This window comes from Dendronephthya gigantea, unplaced genomic scaffold (assembly GCF_004324835.1).
Source record: "Dendronephthya gigantea isolate DGI-Jeju-01 unplaced genomic scaffold, DenGig_1.0 000034F, whole genome shotgun sequence".
In the NCBI taxonomy this organism is placed as follows: Eukaryota; Metazoa; Cnidaria; class Anthozoa; order Malacalcyonacea; family Nephtheidae; genus Dendronephthya; species Dendronephthya gigantea.
The window spans coordinates 176,636-198,260 of NW_021163044.1; the positions used below are offsets into that span (position 1 = coordinate 176,636).

The window sequence follows — 21,625 nt, forward strand, 5'->3', positions numbered from 1 at the left end:
AAGAAAATAAAATACTTGTTTGCAAATCTTTAATCCTTTTGATTGTATTCTCTAATTAATTTATAAATTACTCTTCTATAAATAATCATTATTCTAATTAATATCAAATCGATAATTAAGTTACTTTACAAATTTCCTATCAAATTCTGTACAAAAAATAACGATGATGATAATCTAATGTCAGTTCGATGTCATATTTGTTTAATTTATATTTATAAATGAAATTGAACTGACTACAGATATGCTGCCTCTTTCACACCAAAGACCTCACCTCTGTCACCTCCATAAGTTGCAATATGTTGATGGTACGACTGTGGTTTAGCTACTGGTAAGTTGGGACAACTGTAGTTTAGATCTAGGCTAGCTAGGGTAAGGCTAAACCACAGCTATTATACCCCGACCTATTGCAAACTGTCATGCTGCTGATGAGATGAGTGCTTCAGTGCTTCATACAGCAACCTTATTCTCGTTCCAAAACTGTCAGCTTCTGAAATCGATCATCAGATATCTGATATTTAAAAAAACCCTACATTTATAGCAGAAACCCCTGAACAAAAGCATCATTCATTAGATCACTTTCAAAGAATTGCTATTTATAGTGTCGGGGATAGCTACATTTTCTAGAGACACCGCAGATGCAGTAAAGGTAAATGACACAGAATACGTCTTGTTCGCATCAACCATTAAATACATTGGATCAGTTTCATTGTGAGCCCTCTGTACCACTGCACGTATCACCGCAGCAGGAACTCTCGCTTCACGATCGTTTGATGGCGTGTACATACTCAATATCTTCTGGACCTGAAAAAGAAAGAAAAACTCCGCATGCTGACTGACTGGATGATGGTTAGTGTACTACCAGCTATGGATATTTGTTCAGTATGAAGAGAGATATCCAGATAGCAGGTTCATCTTTGGTAGTAACGTTAATTGAATAAGACTGAATAGTCCTCACTCGAATTCTTGAAGAGAGACTTTACCTGCAACGTGTTTAGAGAACTGCAAACTTCACAAATTGCGTCCACATCGTCCAACGTACTCTTGCTTACTTGAAGTAATTGTGTAGCTTGGATAATACACTTTAGTCCTTCTAGTATATTACCGCTGTCGAGTTGGTTAATTCTCACCCAATCTTCTAATACACTCAAATTAAACCTTAAGAAACAACAAATGTCGTTAGGACTGACTAAAGGAATCTTTCATCTTTGTAACTGAGGTCAGAATCTTGTGAATGTATGGAGTTGTCTCTTTGTCCCAGAGTGGAAAGTAGGTTTATTCTACCAAACATGATCCCTGGTTACCTGGAAAAAAAGCCCCTAACTAGATATGGTACGAAATTGAATTTGCTCTTCCTACCTGATCTGCATGCCCCTGGACCAATGACACATATCTTTCCGAAGGAGAATGTTGTTTAACATTGAGGCACCAATAAAATGAAAGATCTTAATGAAAGTAAAAGAAGTTTATCCTCACTGTAGATTTCATCTGATTCAACAAAGAAATTTTTGTCTAATTAAATGTCTCTTAATCCCAACATGACTTACTTGTCTAAATACTTGCTTTATGATGTCTGGATCAACACAATGTGTATTCAAAATTGCCAACACATAAGATAACTGAAGACGAAGAAGAAACATAATATCAGAAATACTCGTGTTTAGTTTAGCAATGATGCATGTGAAACTTACATATTTTGTGATCGTCTTCACGGTAATGTCTTCATTCTTGCTTCGAGTTCTCTGTCGCATGTTCGTTCTGCCAAACGGTTTGGAACTAGACACTGCAGGAATCGACTCAAACTCCAGTAGACCAGGAACTAAAATAAGAGAATATCACACTTTAACCATCCCAGGCCAAGTATATATCCTTCATCATCACCGTTTACCACAACATCATCACCAAACGTACCAATATATCCTTGGATAGACTCTCTAATTGCAGTCAAGATATCATTATAAATATGAACGGCAAGATCATCCAGCAACTGCCGATATTCTGTGAGATCAAAATTCTTCAAACAATGTTCATTCTGTTCTGGTGTGTTGTGTGTTTGAAATGCCTTGAAAAAATAAGAATGGTAGCTCAGATTGTGCTTCAAAACAACGATAATTCTTCCTCAAACAAATATCCACGGACGGAGCAGTCCACTAGAAATAGTTTGGATTACTTTCAGTAGTTACAGACGACCAGAAATAAGAAGTTTCTCAAGTTGTGTCTTATACCTTGTCCCCACTGTATTGCTTCAAATCATGTAATAAACGACAAGTATTCGACAGCCAGAAAACCAAAACATCCAAATCATTCGGAGATTTCTAGGAACATGAATATTCTCAGTCACAACAAAGGTTGACGAGTGTCAAAGTTCACAGTCCATCGTTACCTTGGTGACAACACCGATAGCACTAATAGCTGACGTCAGCAAGGTCTGCAACTTTTCATCATCGTTCACGTGATCACAGTAACGTACGCACATGAAGAGAAGGTGTGCGGGAAGTCCTGGAATCTGGTCTGACACGTGACCAGGTGACAAGTCATGAATGAGTTGTTTTACGATCAAATCAACATCGGATATGGCAAACTCGATCATTCCTCGTTTCTTGCCTTCCTCAGGAACTGTTGCTTCACCCTAATGAATCAGTGAATGAAATATATTCAAAATGAAAGACTAGACAAATTGGTTACAGCAGCGTCATTGGTGCCAGGAATATCATTAAAACCTGCTCACCGAATCTTTTGGATTCTTTCGCAATAAACCAGCAAAGTTCATCATCTGTAAGACATAGAAATACTCACTTTATTGGCGAAAGAGACTTCAAAATGATGAATGACTTTAATACCTACCACTCTACCGGCGATAGGGTCCAGGGAACTTCTATGACCGGAGCTTGTTCTTCTTCTCAACTCGGCCTCCGCTGTGAAGACAAAGAGATAAGATTAGAAAACATCTCGTTGTTTTTCAGTCACAAACAGGATCTTTGAAAATCACTAGTAAATCTTTAATAACCTTTATTCCACGAGGTTGCTCTCTTACGGAAATTCTCATGTTCGCTTTTAGCTAACGTGTTTTGTTGCTGATTTTTCATTCGTTCTTCGAGCTTCTCTATTTGTTCTTTCAAGTCCTAGAGACAAACGAATGCCTGCATTATTAAAAAGCCAAAGACCTGATGCGAATTCATGTTCACTTGCACTCTCATACTTTGATTTAAGAAAAAGTCTTCAAACAGCTTACCAAATTTTCCTCAACCAATCTGGATATTTCTGATTGTACATCAGCAGTGATTGAATGATTTTCTCCGTGAATCTAAAGAAATGCCAGATTATGAGAGCAAGCACACATAAAGTGTGGACTAGAGCAAGATCAGAAAACATACTTTCTCTAATTTCAGCTTTGCGAGTTCATTCCATAAGTTTTCATGCGCCGTTTGCATATCAGTTTCTTTAGCTAACAAATCCTGCAATTCTCGTTGTAGAACCTCGTTTGCTTGTTCAAAAAAACACTGGCTTTGAAGGATATAGGCGCTTATATCAGGAGATACGTTTCATCTTATCTCCACGTCGGTCAAATCCTTCGTCACGGAAGCAAAACGAATAAGCTCTGAGCGAAATTTCTGATATTCCTGTTTATAATCGTCTCTCTCTTTAGTAAGTTTAGTGATATTATCATCTTTTATTGCGATTATTGAATCGCTCATGTCTTTTTCTGACACCGAGTCACGTCTGTTCACTATTTCACGGAAAATATTCAACTCGGTGTTAAGTTTATTATTTTCTTTTGTTAAAGACTTGATATCCGGTGAATGAACGACTTTTTTCGGGCTATTTTTCGTTTCCAGATCATTTTCTTGATTATTGCGTGGCAGTTCTATTGTTGGAATTTCATTGGTTGACCTGGAGTTCATCTCCAGTTCTCTAATGCGTTGTTTAAGTTCAGAAATAAGAGCATCTTCTTGTTTCATCTTTGGTGATTTTGTGCTCGAGACGTTCTCATCATTTTCTACCAAAATGAAGAAACATTCATTAGTAATAAAGCAACGAGTTGTAATATTTATCCAAAGATATCTAAGCTACTCTCAACACACCTTTCATGGGATCTTTGTTAGGACTCACAGTTGGACTTTGTAAAATTTCCACTTCATCCTGAAGATTTTCATATCTTTGTTGTAATCTATTGTAATCTTTCAAAATACGTTGATGATGCGATCTCTCAGCTTCAATCTCGGCCATGAGTTGACTTTTTTCAGCATCAAACTGCGCTCGCATTTCATCTAAAATATCCAATTTAAAGATAGAATTAGAGGGGTTCAACTGTCAGTGTTTTTTCCGGAGAAATTCTGTTCTGGGTTTCTTACAAAATCCCGCGCCCAAAACAGAACGTCTTTCATCACAGCGAAGTCATATTTCCTCGTGCATTAAAGGAGGGAAACGATGTTCAAACCTTCTTTATCCTTGGCACTCTTTTCTTTTTTATCCTCCAAATTTTTCAAGTCGTCCTTCAACTTGACAATTTCCCAACGTAAGACTTCACTCGCCTTAACGATGACATTAAAAACATACTCAGGACACCTTAACATCACACTGAACGCGCGAGTGACGTCACCACACAGAGCTATATATATATATGGAACGAGAGATGGCAGCTGGAGTGTGTACAGCTTATGTAACAACCTACCTCTTCAATTTCATCTTTCTCTTCATTTGCCTTCTGCAGAATTTCATCTTTTTCAGCTGACATCTTAGCCAGTTGTTGTTTCAATTCACTTATAACTTTCTCGTATTCAACAATCGTAGCAGTTGCTGTCTGATAATCCATCTTCCACATCTTAGCGGCGTCTAGCTCAAGCCTGAGGTCACCAATCTCCTGTAGTTTAGAATTCAGTTCTTCGTTCTTACGGATCTGGAGAAAACGGAAAAGGGAAATCAATAACCTAATTAACGGCACGTTTCCATGCGGTGAAAATTCCTCTGCCTCCCGAAGGTCATGTATAGTCAGTCATTGAGTGAATGAAAATCATTCTTACTTCGCTAGTAAGCTTCTGTTGTAAGGAAATAATCTTATTTTCCATTCCACGGTTGAGATTTTTGTAATGTTCCACAGATCTTGCTTCAATCTGAGAAAAAGCGCAGAAAAGCAAATAGAATCAAAAGTTATGCTTGAGATTCATATTCCAAGAAGTCGTACTCCAAAACACACCTTAAGTTTCTTGAGCTCCCTCTGCGCAATTAGTCTTCTTATGCAACACTGTATCAATATAATCTTTTTACGTTTGGCGATGAATGTACGACGAGCGAGGAAGACCCGAACAGCTCGCTGAAGCACGATCGCTTTGGCTTCGTAAAGTAATCGTTTCTTCAACAACCGCGCCTGTCTGCCACGGTACTGGGACTGAATGACCAGTGTAGCATACCGCACGCGCTGGTAACGACTTCGGGCTTTGTGACATCGCCAAGCTGTTTGTAAAGTGATAGCTGCCTTTGTGCGACGAAGATGATGAGCAAGTCTATAAGAAACGCATGATAACTTCTTAGTCCATAAACAATGATATTTTGCTACATTATAGTATATTAATATTTTTACCTTCGTGCTTGATGACCTCGTGCCCAGGCCTGTAGTACAATAGCAGCATTTCTCATCTTCACATATTTCTTTCTAACTTGCCAACACCGCACCGTCTTCTGAATCATAACACAACTCTCATACATCTTGTCTCCTCGAAGTTTCTCCAGGTATGCCACCTTAACAAAGAGATACTTATCACAACAACTCATATAGTGATGGAAATTAAAAAATTAGAATTTGGATAAAATCTTCAATCACATTGAAGTCAGCGCTACTAACCTGACCAGCTCTGAAGAATATTTTAGTTTTACCGAACTGATACTTGTCTGGATCCTAACGATAAGAAAGAAAATGAAAGATTCTTCTGTCATTTGGTTCATACCAAGTCTCAAACGTTCTTTCAATAAACTCAAATAACAAACAGACCACAAAAGAAATTCTTTGACACCCAGATTGGAAAACATTACTTACATTTAACAAAGTATTTAAAATGTCTTCACAGCTCAATCTGAGGTCATTCTTTTTAATCCTGCTCCACTTTACTAACATTCGATATCGATAAAAGAAATCCACATACGACCATCTTGAGGGATAACCAGCAGCACTGATTTTAATCGTCTCTAGAACACCACACGCTCTTAATTGTTGCATTGCTCGCTTTGGTTCAAAAGTGAAAGCCTTCTTTTCGTCATTTGGTTTAATGCAACGAACGTAATGAGGTGTGGTAGAATTGAGTGTCTCCATCAATTTGGTAAGCGAGTCACGAAACTAGAAGAGAGTTATAATTGGTAAAGATACGTCGCCCTGGTATAAAGGTCTGTCTGGTAAACTGTACCTACCTGTGAGCCGACAGTCTTCTTTGCAGCCGATGCTGTTTTAGTTGCTTTTAAATTCGCGCGCTTCCGTTGTGCTGGAACGGTTGTTTTTTGTTCTGTAAATAATTCTCCAACAAAACTGTGCTAAAAATAAAATAACTCAAAATTAGCAACTCTGAATTCGTAGGGGATTCGCAAGGAAAGTCTCGATACCTCGCTTGCTTTCAACAGTAAAATATGTTCTTCATTCACGTTGTCTCTGTTCTTCTCCAAGAAACCCTCGCTATCATACGTCACAGTATCAGCAAAGTGCACAACTAAAAACGCCATTTCTGACATGCGTGGCTTCTCAAAATGAACGTTAGGTTTCTTCTTTATATGTTCTTGGTAAAGCTTACGAGTCCAGTTTGCATCCGAGCCTTTTGTCAACTAAACAACGTTTTCAGACGCAAGTTGAATGCCAACGATTATTGTTTCATATTCCTAAAATGCTCAAACATCTCTTGCATGAAAAGCAATTCATTCAATTACCTTGCACTCCTCATCAAGAAGGTCTAAGATGCCGAGTTTTCCTTCAATGAGATCAATGCATGGTTGATTGTCGTAATACCTGATAAATGACCAGTCAATTTCTTCTCTTACATATTCCTCTTGTTCCAATTTAAACACATGCTGCGATGAAAAAATAAGAAAAGATTTGTTTTGGCAGTGCAGTCTTTCAGAAAGAAAATCCCAACACCAGGACCAAACCTCGTTCCCAGGGTAAATATCGTCACTTACCATTGTGAATTGTTGTTGAAGTTTTTCGTTCGCGTAATTAATACAAAATTGTTCGAAACTGTTCACCTCAAATGTTTCAAAACTAGAAAATATGGAATTGTACTTTGGATATTCAAATTGCAGTAGAAGAAATGTGTGAATGCCTAATTTTACACTACTGGCAGAGGTTATCCTTGCTTACCCATATATATCCAATACTCCAATAAATGAGTGAACTTTTTTCTGATCCAAAGGCATCAAAGCTTTGTTAATACTTGCAACAATGAAGTTGAATATTTGAGCATATATGTGCTTGGATAGAGCTTCTTTTGCAACAGTTGCCTAAAGAAACAATACCCAAACATTTATTATCATGAATGTAGATCATGCATGTGTTAGGTCTATCAAAAAGGATTTTGATAAACATACTTGTTGCAGGTTGAGATTTCCGATCACAATTTCTCTATGTGCAACAATTTTCCTAAAGCAAAGCCATTTCTGGAACTGAGCTCGATCAATTCCAAGGAGAAAAGCAGCTATAGCTAAGTGGAAGTCATCATTCTAGAAAGAAGGAGGCAATGTATGCAATCATAATTCACATCTCAAAGACTTGGGAACCAACAGTACACTCACATCTATACAAGTGCCTTCACGTCCATCATCTTCTTCAATGTTTATGTTCCCCAAATGCAAGATAGCAGCAAGAACTTGAAATATTTTTGCCTGTTCATCCTGATGTACTCCCAGCAGGTCAAAAGCTTCACATGTTTCTTCAAACAGTTCGGAATCATCAACACCATTTATACAAGGATTCCCACCTTGGTTCAGGTAGAGAAAATCATCTGGGTGGCCTGAAAAAAAACAAAACATTGTCTATAATAATTGACGTCTAGCAAAGAAATATATATTTCTAAAATTAAATTAATGTCATCAAGGAATGTAAGGCTTCATCATCTAGAGGAAAAGAGACATCAAAAAACAACATATTTTACCCAGTCGTAGATTAGTGAATTTTGGTTCCTCCGAATGGGCACACAGTTGATAAAAGATGTGATAATTTCTTTCATCAGAGGCTTGGAACACCACACGTGATTTTTCCAAGAGATAAGTCCGAATATGTGCTCCAATGATATGATGATTTTGGTTGAAGTTAATCTCAAGATACTTCCCAAATCTACTGCTATTGTTATTACGTATTGTCTTTGCATTACCAAATGCCTGGAAATAGACAATTAAATCATAGATTAAGGTATAATTGAACACTCATATACTAGACTAACTACTAGAGCAAAACTCTCACCTCCATAACAGGATTTGAAGCAAGTACTTTTTTCTCAATATGTGTTTCAGATTCAGAGCCTCCAACAGCAGCAAAATATCTCATGGCATACTTTGCACTCACAGTCTTACCAGCTCCACTTTCTCCACTTACAATTATAGATTGATTTTGTTCTTCTCTATAGGAAATAACCAGTTTGATAAACAATCAGCATGTGTCCTATATTGTGCCTATATATGTTTCTCAGATGAATTAATTAACATTATTTTATGTGTTATTAATAATGAATACCTGCTCATAGTCCTGAATGCATCTTCAGCAACAGCAAAAATGTGAGGATCCATTTCCTCCATTGCAGCACCGTTGTATGCAGAGATTATATCGAAACCATAGAGAGGGATCTCTTCATAAGGATTGATAGCTACAAGAACTATACCTAATAATAACATAATATTGATTGATTAAATAATTATATTGTTGGTGAATAAAAACAAATGTTTAACAAATGAAATATTTTAACATATTATAACAGAATTCATTTTGTTCTTTACATCAATATCAAAAATTAAACCACATACCACAATAGGTATAGATTGTGTTGTATTCTTGAAATCTCATTTTTAAGTTGTGCAAAACTGAAATAATTAGGTCATAATTAGTACGTAGGGTGAGGACCAGATTGCCTTCATATTTGATTGATGATCACCTACCAGCTGGTTCGTGAAGATAGCTAAGTGTTGTCAAGTCATTTTCGCCAACCAAGACTTCAGGATTTCTTAATGGAGGTAAACCATTTTTCTCAACATCATAGGCTATGACCTAATGTAACAATTTTAGCTAATTAGTAAGAGAACAAGTCCTTATGCGACCTTTATGCAAGGTGATTGAGCACTGAAACAGGACAAAAGACTCAATCAAAAGCCTGGAATCTCCCCCTGCCCATGTACAATACTAAACAATACAATGTTATAGTCCAGCCTATAGTAAACACCTATTGACTTTTGTAACACATTAACATATTCCATCATAATAGAATACTTAAATTGAAACACCAAACAAAAAATATAAAGATAAGAAATTAAAATGCACAACACAAACAAATCATAATCGTACAAATTACCAACATAGAATATTTGCAACAACACTTTACCTAAATATTGTACATTCCTCATAATATAAACAAGTTCTTTATGACAAGTCAAGTGGGGGTTATAATATATTAAGGACACTTAGACACCCCAAAATATGCTAACTTCCGAAGTATTTTTAATTATATTTCAAGCATATTAAGCAATTTTGTTGGCAGAGACGAAGTTATTCGGTTTTAAAATACTCTTAAAACCTTATTATCAAACATACCTCTCCATCAACTGTTTGAATGCTTAGCAAACTGCTTTCAAGATCATGACAAACTTCCCCTGAAACCCAGACGTTTGTCTCATCAGGAAGCCAAACTCGAGCGCCCTATCCAACAAAGAATAAACATAAACACATATTTGCCCTTACGTGCCAATATAAAGTTGTCATTTCGATGAAAAATTAGTCTTCTTTTTCGTTACCTTAGTATATAATACTTGGGCGCTCATTTTAGCTTTTCTTCGGCGTTATATAAAAGCCCTTAGATTAAGCTAAGTGCAGAAAATTTCACCTATCAATTGTATCGTTCAAAATACAAATGAAAGGCTGCATATTTGAAATGCAAAATATTTATTCATTTAATAATCCTGGAAAATTTATCTAGCCTCGTTATCATGCTATCAGTTTTCCACCGGAAGTCAGTTTGCTGGACCAGCTGGGACCAATTGCTGGGACCTTGCTGGAAGACCTTCTCTAGAAAATCTTTAACACACCTTAGAATACCCCCTTTTAACTAGTTAGTGTTTGTGCATGTTAGTATTCTAGATTTTTAGTCAGAAAATTAAAAAATCAAGCCAGGTAACCCAAATTCTTGATACTTGGGATGGGGATATGTTAAACTTGTCACAAGATCGGAATTAATAAAAATGATAGACTAGTATTCACAGAATTCAAGAACTGCGAAAAAAGGGGCGTGCACTTAGTATATTTGTGAAACACTCGTAGACGAGTTGAGCTCTCTTAGGTTGGATTCCGTGCTATATATCTCAGTTGTATCGGAAACGTCGACACGATATTCATTTGTTATTTATCTTAAGGTAAGATTTGCTCGTATTAAATGGTTACAAGTGAGTAGCGACAAGATTATTTATTATTATATCTAGAGCAGCTAACCATCAGGCCGTTCCTCACCATGTTTACAAACACAGCACAATTCGGCAGTCGATAGAGTAGTATGGATTAATGCGGGGTTGTCATCTTTGGTAGTGATTGGAAAATATCTTCTGCTTTAAGTAAAATATGAAAGTTATCATCACGCAAAAATTGCATTCCCTACTTTGTTCTTAAGAGAAACGATTGTTATATTTGAATCCAGATAATTATCCTTGTTCGGACTAGGAGACGACACCATCAGTATCATCAGTGTTACAGCTGAACTATCCTCTATTCACTGTTGGTTTGTAAAAATTAACCGTAATAATTCTAGCTGGATAGTTTTTAGTTGTTTGAAAGTTTTGGAGAGCACAGCGTAAAATAATGCTGCAAGAATAGTGTGTACTAGAACGATAGTTTCCACCATGTTCTTTGTATTGCGTCGTCGTTTCTAGGGAAACATTGATGTAAGTGACTTCCGTCGACTGGTACTCGCTCATAATTATCAGTATCAAGTTATCTTGAGTTATTTGCAGGCGCGTCGTCCTGTTGAGCGCGTCGTAAAACATAAAATCATACAACCTTATTTGCTTGAAATATTTAAAGCTATAAACGTTACATTAATCATAGTAAACTTCTGAATAATAATACAAACATTTCAATATTGAGAATGCCTCACACGAAGGCGTCGGAATAGCAACGCTGTCGTTGAGCCATCACCAGTCATATGCAAGACTTGAGACGCCTGTGACGTTTCGTTGTTTTGCAAGCGCGTCGTTGAGCTGCATGGGCTGGTCGTAAACTGCATTATATAAGCAATTTTGAAATCGTCCCTGCACAATAGACCGTGCTCCCTCAAGACTGTCATATAACAGCCATTTGATAAAACGTCCAGAGAATTCGTATTTAGCGATCTATGTAACACAACCGCAATAACATAATCATTTTAATCTATTGTTTGAATATAAATTAAAACATTTGCATCTCCCTCAAACATTTGTTATTTGTGTGACACTCCACACAACATCACGGGATTCACGGCCGAAATACACACTATTTCTATGAAATAATGAAAATCACGCAGTGTTTCTATGAAATTGCACAATCACAACAGGCATAAAGTATATATCAACAAGTCTCTAGCTTTTGAAGTAAAAAATGGTATACCGTCATTTATTTATAACAGTTCCGAGCTGCTGAACGTATCAATTGAAAACATCGTTCAACTTCCTGATGCGATCAAAGATGTATCATTCTTGGCTTTCTATCATTGTTTTAACGTTGGTTGGTTTCCAGCACAGTTATGGTCAAGACACCCCAGATTACATATGCGGTGGTGAGGACGACAAGGACGGAAAATCTGTTTGTGAATGCAGCGAGTCCGTTTGCTATTTTAAACTGAATATTGAACACTTTCAGGTTAGACGTACCAGTATTTCGCCCGACCGTTTTTACTTTTTAAAGTCTCTTAATATGATCCAAGAAATTCTGAAGTATGGAATGTATATACATTCCAGACTTCAGAATTTCTTGGATCATTATCGGTTATTGATAAAGCAGTACTGCATTGGCTTCAGTTGATTTCTTGCCCCAATATTCATCACAAGTCATTGTTTTGTTCTTTCATATTTTGATCTTTCCAGACATTCACAGCCTACCTGAAAAATGCACCAATAGGTACTCGTGGTCGAGTTTTTTTTGTTAACGATGCGGGGCAACTTGAATCAACTTTGGAAGATAGTCCAACATCACCCTGCAATGACACAAGCAAGTGCACACAAGCTAACACTGTGGATGGAAAAAGCTATCGATCATTTATCGGTGTGAATAAAAGAATTCCTGGACCGACCATAATAGTTCCTGAGGGGGCTACTGTGGTTGTGGATGTCACCAACAATTTGTTCACAGAAGAAACATCAATCCACTGGCATGGTATGCATCAGAGAAACACACCTTGGATGGATGGAGTAGGCTTCATCACACAATGCCCTATCGAGGCTGGTTCGAGTTTTCGTTACATCTTTGAGGCAAAACCAGCCGGAACCTTTTGGTATCACTCCCACAGCGGTCCCCAAAGAACTGATGGTCTATTTGGAGCACTCATAGTTAAAGAGAAAAATCTGACCGAAGCATTCAGTGGTTATGGTTCGTTTCAAGATCTACCAGGACAACACACTCTATCTTTAATAGACTGGCAAAGAGAATCTTCCCTAGATCTATTTGTCCAAATCCATTCGTCACTAGGCTACTTTGAAGACACGGCAGTCGATGAGGTTCCAACACGACGTAATTCAAGGTAAGCAGTAGCTGGCACAGAATTTTACAGTTATATACTGTAGTGTGCGTCAGAACCACCAGAAAATATATATCTTGCGTAATCCCTGATACATTAAGTTATAATCACTTTTAAAAATGACAGTTCAACACAGGCAAACGTTTTTTAGGTACATGTCGACATGTTCACCAGACGCAGCCGAGGTCGGTCCAATTCCTTATTGGTCAGGAATCATCAATGGTCTTGGAAAACATAAAACAGTACCTTTTAAGAACTCTAAACTTAGCGCGTTTTACGTGAAACGTGGAGAAACATATCGTTTTAGGTTAATTGGTGCTCAGGCGAATTATGCTTACAAGTTTTATATCGGAGGTCATAAACTGCGTGTTATTGCGACAGATGGCTTTTTCATCGAACCAATTTCTGCGGATTTCCTGATAGTGAACACTGGAGAACGTTATGATTTCTTGTTAGAAGCTGATCAAACAAGTGGATCTGATTTTCTTATCAGAGCAGAAACCTTGGAAGTAAATTGCTTAAGTCTCGTGAAAGATGGAAAGTTAGACACGAATGATGCAATCGCTGCATTGAGCTACGGAGGATCTGTAAATATGACAGCCATCGAAGGAGCCTATATCGATGACTTTTCAAAACCACTTTGTATCGAGCAAGCTCCATGCACCATTGTCAACTGTCCCTTTGAAAGTTGGCCTGAACCTGGTTATAAATGTGTTAATGTCGACAAGTTTGTACTGTTGGTACCAACACAGCAAAACGAACTGCCTGTTTTCACACCAGAATGGAGCGCGGATGAAGCAACATTCTTCTTCAATTTTGGTTTTGATAGTATAGAACTGACGAGCACGGTAAACGGACGAAATTTTCTTGTTCCAAATATATCTCTACAAACAGAACCAAAATATAAAAGAGATGTGAGTTTATGTTCAAATGTGAGTAAACCCTGCGAAAAGAAAGATTGTCAGTGTACACAAATGTTGGAGATTGGAGATAAATTTTACAAGAAGCCAGTAAGGTAGGTTTTGAAGCGCTTCTGCCGGTGTGAAAAACTTATTATTTGATGCAATATGACACCTTGTTTTTGAAGTTTTCAAAATCCCTTGCAAACCTATATTATTTCTATGTCTACAGATTTGTGTTTTCATCCTTGAGTGCAGCAAACAACAGTAGATTTTCCCACCCCATTCATTTACATGGACACAGCTTTCACGTCGTCAAAGTTGGCTATGCTGAATATGACTCACAAGGAAGACTCGTGAGAGCGACCCAAGATTTGGATTGTGAAACACCCTGTACGCGGGCCCCGACATGGAAGGGAAACAAGCCTCCTGTTGGTATTCAGGCGCTGAACAGAACCGTGCGCAAGGATACGGTTATTGTCCCCTCAGGTGGTTATGTCGTGGTGGAATTTATCGCCGATAACCCCGGATATTGGTTCATGCATTGTCACATTGAACCTCATCAGTTGGAAGGTATGGCCTTGGTGATAAATGAAGTCGAGTCTCGCCAGAATCCTGCACCAAAAGGAATGGAAAGTTGTAGAAGTTTCACCTGGAGTGTGGAAGATTTCAACGAGAAACGTAATTGGGTTAGTCGCGCTTGTAAACCAGCTGTGAAATATCTGGTTTTGATCATACCGCTCATCGCACAATTCATGACATAAGAACTACATAAAAACGCTTAACTTTGACACTTGTTTTCACATAGTTTAGCTCCATTTATTACTAAAGTAGTACAAAGCTAATTGCATGCAAAATATTACTCTTATTCATTTTATATCATAAATACCAATAGTTTGAACCAATACTTTTAAGTATAAATACTTTTAAGATACACGTTGTTTTGAAATAATTCGTTTAATACATTAGTAACGCTGTAAAAAACGTTTAACGTGGATTCACACACAATATATAATGTATGAGTTACGTATATACATATATATGTATGTGGTAATAAAATGTCTCGTAGTTGGATAATACAAGAAAACAACTTGAATTCCTCGGTTTACTTAATCTGTGAAAAATTAGAAAAAAACTATTATTAAAAGTTTTTGATGGTAAATTTAACAAAGAGACGGATAATCTGATTCTATCTCTTGGGCGGTGCGTCAACTTCCCAAATCTTGCACCAGTAAGCCTTGTGTATAACCACTCTTTCGTGAACGATCTTTAATTTTGGAACCACGCTTTTGAGGCATGACATTTCCAAGCGACCACATGATTGACACGTGCAATCCATACTATTTCGTAACTCTTTTATGCATGGCTCTAGCCGTCTAGGCTCTTCTGCCACAATCCCCCAATGAGGAGGGAGAGTTGTAAAGTTGAAACTTTGTTTATCTGCACATAGGCTAATATACTTCGGTCTTTTAACCTTGTGTCTCATTGCAGGTTATCTAAGCAGCCGTCTAAACAATCTAATCACAGCCACAGGGAGTTTAATCTCTCCTTTCACATGGAATCATCAGTTTAAAATGCAAGTAAAAGTCAGCGTATTTAAAATGCATGCAAAATGTTCAATAATAGCTTAATTCTGGAAAATAAAAAATTCGCCAATGGCTTTTTTTCTACACCACCAACAATTAGAGGTTGGCGAAAGGATGCCATTTTCAGGCCTGATTGCCAAGTTTCCAGGAATTGTTCCTACTGGTAAGGACTAGTTTATACTTTGCATTTTGGTCGCGTCAAATGCATTTCAAACAATAGATAATAAGGTGGTTATAACGCGTGTTTGAGTCACAACTTCCGAGTCTCTCTTTTGTGCTTGAGTATATTTCAGATATTGCTGAGGAAGGTTCAACCAGGGAAAGAATACGAGCTCTAGTAAAGTGCCTCGGAGATCACACCAAAGATAAAAAAAGTATTAACAAGGTAAAGACCGGCATGTGTTATAAAGTGTAGGTATTTTACAAATCTAGGTTCTGTTGAATTAAATATAATTGTATACGTTAAGGTCATGATGCATGACGATAGTAGATAGTCAGTCGTATAAACGTTTCGATCGTGGTATCAATATTTGATGACCAGCTGCTATTGTAGCCTGTAGTTATAAAACAACTCTCGCGTTTCAGCTGCTTTCATACCGTTGAGCCAGAGCCGCCTCATTCGAAAACGCCTATAGAGAATGGCCACACTAGGAACACAAGTTGTTATACATGGCCTTTTGAGATATTGCTTTTGATCTGCAAGCGCGTCGTCAAACTGGGTGCGTCGCAAAACATAAAATCCCTATTTTTCTTGAAATATTGAAAGCTATAGTATAACTTTAGCTATATACGAGATATCAATCATGCTGCACTTTTGAATAATAATACAATACTATCAGTATCATCAGTGTTACGGCTGAACTATCCTCTATTCACTGTTGGTTTGTAAAAATTAACCGTAATAATTCTAGCTAGACAATTATTAGCTGTTTGAAAGTTTTGGAGAGCACAGCGTAAAATAGTGCTGCAAGAATAGTGTGTACTAAAACGAAAGTTTCCACCGAGATTTAATTCTTGGATTAGTATTCTTTGTATTGCGTGGTCGTTTCTAGGGAAACATTGATGTAAGCGACTTCCGTCGACTGGTACTCGCTCATAATTATCAATCCTCTCTTAATTCCTACTGATTATTCAGCGCTGTCGAGAGCAATGCATACATGCTTTATTTCAATGTTCACGAATAACACTGATATTCTGATGTGATTCTTCAATCCGAATTCTCTGGCTTTTACATTCTATAGCTAAAGTTGGACTTTAAATCTTCATCTTTGCAGCAATTTACACTAGCTACAAGATGTTGGCTCAAGGCTGCCATTTCCAGGTCTGATTGCAAGTTTCCAGGAATCGTTGCGTCGCGTCTTATGCATTTCAAACAATAGATAATGATTACATGAGTCACAACTTCCGAGTCTTACTGTTTGAGTTTATTTCATAGATATCACTGCGTGGGGAAGGTTCCACCCAAGTTGCAACGAGGAAAAAATACGAGCTCTAGTAAAGTGTTTCGGAGATCACACCAAAAAAAAAGATAAAAAAGTATTAACAAGGTAAAGACCTGCATGTATTATCAAGTGTATATCTATTTTATTAATTTATAGCTTCTTTGTATACGCAGTTAGGTCATGATGCATGACGCGTTATATAAAAACATGCAGTTTAATTCAGAACAGTAGTATCGTACGCTGAGTTATTATTGTTGATAGAGTAATGTGAAGAAGTTTGAAGTGAGTAGACCATACTTTAATCTGAAACTGAGGAAAAAGAACAAAGAGCTCCTTGAGTTGAACGTCATCACCCAACGCTCTGTCGACGTTTTTTTGACTCAAGTAAAACATCATCGGCCGCGGCATACTGCCAGCAGTATTATTTCAGTTCTGCATGTTTTGTTTGAAATAAGTTACGAGAGATTAATCATGCTGGACTTTTGAATAATCGCCGGCAGCATAAACGTTTCGCGATTGTTTTAGAAAACTCCAATGTCCATGCAGCTGCAGTTCCAATACGTTACAAAGCAACTCTCGCGTTGCAGCTGCTTTCTTGTTGTTCAGCCAAGCGCTGGAAAAATTAATGCCTCATTCGAAAACGCCTAAAAAATGGGAACACAAGACTGATTAATTGTTATGCGTATAGCGTTTTGAGATATTTTTTTTTGCAGCGCGTCGTCGAGTTGAGCGCGTCGTAAAACATAAATCATACAACCCTATTTTGCTTGAAATATTTAAAGCTAAATTAATCATAGTAGACTTCTGAATAATCATACAAACATTTCAATTGTGAGAATGTCTCACACGAAGGCGTCAGAATAGCAACGCTGTAGTTGGGCCACCAGTCATATACACCAGTCATACAGACTTGAGACGCCTGTGATGTTTCTTTGTTTTGCAAGCGCGTCATTGAGCTGCATTGGCTGGTCGACGGCGTCGTAAATCGTAAACTGCATTATATAAGCAATTTTGAAATCGTCCCTGCACATAGCCGTGCTCCCTCAAGGCTGTCATATAACAGCCATTTGATAAAAAGTCCAGGGAATTCGTATTTAGCGATCTATATAACACAGGCCGCAATAACATAATCATTTTAATCTATTGTTTGAATATAAATTAAAATATTTGCATCTCCCTCAAACATTTGTTATTTGTGTAACACTCCACACAACATCACGGGATTCACCGCCGAAATACACACTATTTCTATGAAATAATGAAAATCACGCAGTGTTTCTATGAAATTGCACAATCACAACAGGCATAAAGTATAAGCAACTATATATCAACATTGATATATCAACATTGAAGTCGCACTAGCTTTTGAAGTAAGAGATGAAGGTATAACATCATTTATTTGTAACAGTTCCGAGCTGCTGAACGTATCCATTGAAAACATCGTTCAACTTCCTGATGCGATCAAAGATGTATCATTCTTGGCTTTCTATCATTGTTTTATTGTTGGTTGGTCTTCAGTACAGTTATGGTCAAGACACTCCAGATTATTTATGCGGTGGTGAGGACGACAAGGATGGAAAATCTGAAGCGGAATGCAGCGAGTCCATTTGCTATTTTAAACTGAATATTGAACACTTTCAGGTTAGACGTACCAGTATTTCGCCCGACCATTTTTACTTTTTTAAAGTCTCTTCATATGATCCAAGTAATTCAATGTAGTCAGATATTGATAAAGCAGTTATTCATCACAAGTCATTGTTTAATTTGTTTTGTTCTTTCATATTTTGATCTTTCCAGACATTCACAGCCTACCTGAAAGACGCACCAATAGGCACTCGTGGTCGAGTTTTTTTTGTTAACGATTCGGGGCAACTTGAATCAACTTTAGAAGATAGTCCAACGTCACCCTGTAATGATACAAGCAAGTGCACACAAGCTAACACTGTAGATGGAAAAAGCTATCGATCATTTATCGGTGTGAATAAAAGAATTCCTGGACCGACCATAATAGTTCCTGAGGGAGCTACTGTGGTTGTGGATGTCACCAACAATTTGTTCACAGAAGAAACATCAATCCACTGGCATGGTATGCATCAGAGAAACACACCTTGGATGGATGGAGTAGGCTTCATCACACAATGCCCTATCGAGGCTGGTTCGAGTTTTCGTTACATCTTTGAGGCAACACCCGCTGGAACCTTTTGGTATCACTCCCACAGCGGTCCCCAAAGAACTGATGGTCTATTTGGAGCACTCATAGTTAAAGAGAAAAATCTGACCGAAGCATACAGTGGTTATGGTTCGTTTCAAGATCTACCAGGACAACACACTCTATCTTTAATGGACTGGCAGAGAGAATCTTCCCTAGATCTATTTGTCCAAATCCATTCGTCACTAGGCTACTTTGAAGACACGGCAGTCGATGAGGTTCCAACACGACGTAATTCAAGGTAAGGGTAGTGGACAGTATTTTACAGGTAGTGTGTGTCAAAACTGTATATCTTGCGTAATGCCTGACGCATTAAGTTATAATCACTTTTAAAAATGGCATTTCAATACAGAGAAACGTTTTTTTTAGGTACATGTCGACATGTTCACAAGACGCAGCTGAGGTCGGTCCAGTTCCTTATTGGTCTGGAATCATCAATGGTCTTGGAAAACATAAAACTGTACCTTTTAAGAACTCTAAACTTAGCGAGTTTTACGTGAGCCGTGGAAAAACATATCGTTTTAGGTTGATTGGTGCTCAGGCGAATTATGCTTACAAGTTTTATATCGGAGGGCATAAACTGCGTGTTATTGCGACAGATGGGTTTTTCATCGAACCAATTTCTGCGGATTTTCTGATAGTGAACACAGGTGAACGTTATGATTTCTTGTTAAAAGCTGATCAAACAAGTGGATCTGATTTTCTTATCAGAGCAGAAACCTTGGAAGTGAATTGCTCAAGTCTCGTGAGAGATGAAAAGTTAGACACGAATGACGCAATCGCAGCATTGAGCTACGGAAGATCTGTAAATATGACAGCCATCGAAGGAGCCTATATCGATGACTTTTCAAAACCAACTAATTGTACCAGTCAAAATCCATGCACCATTGTGAACTGTCCCTTTAAAACCTGGTCCGCTGAACCTGGTTATAAATGTGTTAATGTCGACCAGTTTGTACTGTTGGTACCAACACAGAAAAACGAACTGCCTGTTTTCACATCAGAATGGAGCGCGGATGAAGCAACATTCTTCTTCAATTTTGGTTTTGACAGTATAGAACTGACGAGCACGGTAAACGGACGAAATTTTCTTGTCCCAAATATATCGCTACAAACAGAACCAAAATATAAAAGAGATGTGAGTTTATGTTCAAATGTGAGTAAACCCTGCGAAAAGAAAGATTGTCAGTGTACACAAATGGTGGAGATTGGAGATAAGTTTTACAAAAAGCCAGTAAGGTAGGTTTTGAAGCGCTTCTGCCCGTGTGAAAAACTTATTATTTGATGCAATATAACACCTTGTTTTTGAAGTTTTCAAAATCCCTTCCAAACCTATATTATTTTTATGTCTACAGATTTGTGTTTTCATCCTTGAGTGCAGCAAACAACAGCAGATTTTCCCATCCCATTCATTTACATGGACACAGCTTTCACGTCGTTAAAGTTGGTTATGGTGAATATGACTCTGGAAGACTCGTGAGAGCGACCCAAGATTTGGATTGTGAAACACCCTGTACGCGGGCCCCGACATGGAAGGAAAACAAGCCTCCTGCTGGTATTCAGGCGCTGAACAGAACCGTGCGCAAGGATACGGTTATCGTCCCCTCAGGTGGTTATGTCGTGATAGAATTTATCGCCGATAACCCCGGATATTGGTTCATGCATTGTCACATTGAACCTCATCAGTTGGAAGGCATGGCCTTGGTGGTAAATGAAGTCGAGTCTCGTCAAAATCCTGCACCAAAAGGAATGGAAAGTTGTAGAAGTTTCACCTGGAGTGTGGAAGATTTCAATGAGAAACGTAATTGGGTTAGTAGCGCTTGTAAACCTGCTTTGAAATATCTGGTTTTGATCATTCCGCTCATCGCACAATTTTTGACATAAGAACTACATAAAAACCTTTAACTTTTACACTTGTCTTGACATAGTTTAGCTCCATTTATTATTAAAGTAGTACAAAGTAATTGCATGCAAAATATTACTCTTATTCATTTTATATCATAAATACTAATAGTTTGAACAAATCTAGATCTTTTAAGATACACATTTTTCTGAAATGATTCGTATATATATATACAAGAAAACAACTTGAATTCGACGGTTTACTTAATCTGTGAAAAATTAGAAAAAAACTATTATTAAAAGTTTTTGATTGTAAATTTAACAAAGAGACGGATAATCTGAAAAAGCTTCTATCTCTTGGGCGGTGCGTCAACTTCCCAAATCTTGCACCAGTAAGCCTTGTGCATAACCACTCTCTCGTGAACGATCTTTAATTTTGGAACCACGCTTTTGAGGCATGACATTTCCAAGCGTCCACATGATTGACACGTGCAATGCATACTCTTTCTTAACTCTTTTAAGGCTCTAAGCTCTTCTTGCTCTTTTTACAGTCTTTTTCTGCCACAATGCCCCAATGAGGAGTGGAGAGTTGTAAAGTTGAAACTTTGTTTATCTGCACATAATATACTTCGGTCTTTATAACCTTGTGTCTCATTGAGGGTTATCTAAACAGCCGTCTAAACAATCTAATCACAAGGAGTTTAATCTCTCCTTT

At 37.7% G+C, this 21,625-nt stretch overlaps 3 protein-coding genes across 3 annotated transcripts; 2 read left to right on the forward strand and 1 right to left on the reverse strand.

Moving 5' to 3' along the window:
* Window positions 1–42: 42 nt before the first annotated feature.
* Window positions 43–10,113, reverse strand: LOC114525310 (unconventional myosin-Vb-like). Its single transcript, XM_028546565.1, is given in 34 exon segments — window positions 43–801; window positions 981–1,155; window positions 1,357–1,442; window positions 1,545–1,816; window positions 1,909–2,059; window positions 2,223–2,312; window positions 2,381–2,626; window positions 2,726–2,770; window positions 2,842–2,912; window positions 3,005–3,119; window positions 3,230–3,301; window positions 3,372–3,994; window positions 4,080–4,265; window positions 4,436–4,529; window positions 4,670–4,894; window positions 5,019–5,108; window positions 5,192–5,498; window positions 5,576–5,733; window positions 5,837–5,890; window positions 6,029–6,325; window positions 6,397–6,516; window positions 6,586–6,801; window positions 6,904–7,044; window positions 7,153–7,234; window positions 7,334–7,473; window positions 7,561–7,692; window positions 7,765–7,982; window positions 8,124–8,349; window positions 8,432–8,588; window positions 8,702–8,846; window positions 8,989–9,045; window positions 9,121–9,229; window positions 9,770–9,874; window positions 9,970–10,113. Coding segments are annotated over 34 exon segments (5,466 nt in total). The 5' UTR covers window positions 9,997–10,113; the 3' UTR covers window positions 43–567.
* A 382-nt stretch (window positions 10,114–10,495) lies between these two features.
* On the forward strand, window positions 10,496–14,848 carry LOC114525413 (laccase-4-like). The gene is made up of 5 exons (XM_028546744.1): window positions 10,496–10,584; window positions 11,826–12,058; window positions 12,283–12,935; window positions 13,084–13,947; window positions 14,064–14,848. Exons 2-5 carry the CDS (start codon window positions 11,873–11,875, stop codon window positions 14,593–14,595), a joined length of 2,235 nt encoding a protein of 744 aa, XP_028402545.1. The 5' UTR covers window positions 10,496–10,584; window positions 11,826–11,872; the 3' UTR covers window positions 14,596–14,848.
* An 842-nt stretch (window positions 14,849–15,690) lies between these two features.
* On the forward strand, window positions 15,691–21,155 carry LOC114525422 (laccase-2-like). Its single transcript, XM_028546756.1, has 6 exons — window positions 15,691–15,802; window positions 16,853–16,964; window positions 18,268–18,500; window positions 18,657–19,309; window positions 19,438–20,307; window positions 20,424–21,155. The coding sequence occupies exons 3-6, from the start codon at window positions 18,315–18,317 to the stop codon at window positions 20,950–20,952; spliced, it is 2,238 nt and encodes a 745-aa protein (XP_028402557.1). The 5' UTR covers window positions 15,691–15,802; window positions 16,853–16,964; window positions 18,268–18,314; the 3' UTR covers window positions 20,953–21,155.
* Window positions 21,156–21,625: the final 470 nt, after the last annotated feature.

Excerpts from the sequence above, each read along its gene's own strand:
- LOC114525413 (XM_028546744.1), top strand. The coding sequence starts at position 11,873 with ATGCGATCAAAGATGTATCATTCTTGGCTTTCTATCATTGTTTTAACG. Across the intron at positions 12,059-12,282 it reads TGAATATTGAACACTTTCAG|ACATTCACAGCCTACCTGAA; the intron begins GTTAGACGTACC and ends TGATCTTTCCAG. Across the intron at positions 12,936-13,083 it reads CCAACACGACGTAATTCAAG|GTACATGTCGACATGTTCAC; the intron begins GTAAGCAGTAGC and ends AACGTTTTTTAG.
- LOC114525422 (XM_028546756.1), top strand. The coding sequence starts at position 18,315 with ATGCGATCAAAGATGTATCATTCTTGGCTTTCTATCATTGTTTTATTG. Across the intron at positions 19,310-19,437 it reads CCAACACGACGTAATTCAAG|GTACATGTCGACATGTTCAC; the intron begins GTAAGGGTAGTG and ends CGTTTTTTTTAG. Across the intron at positions 20,308-20,423 it reads TTTTACAAAAAGCCAGTAAG|ATTTGTGTTTTCATCCTTGA; the intron begins GTAGGTTTTGAA and ends TTATGTCTACAG.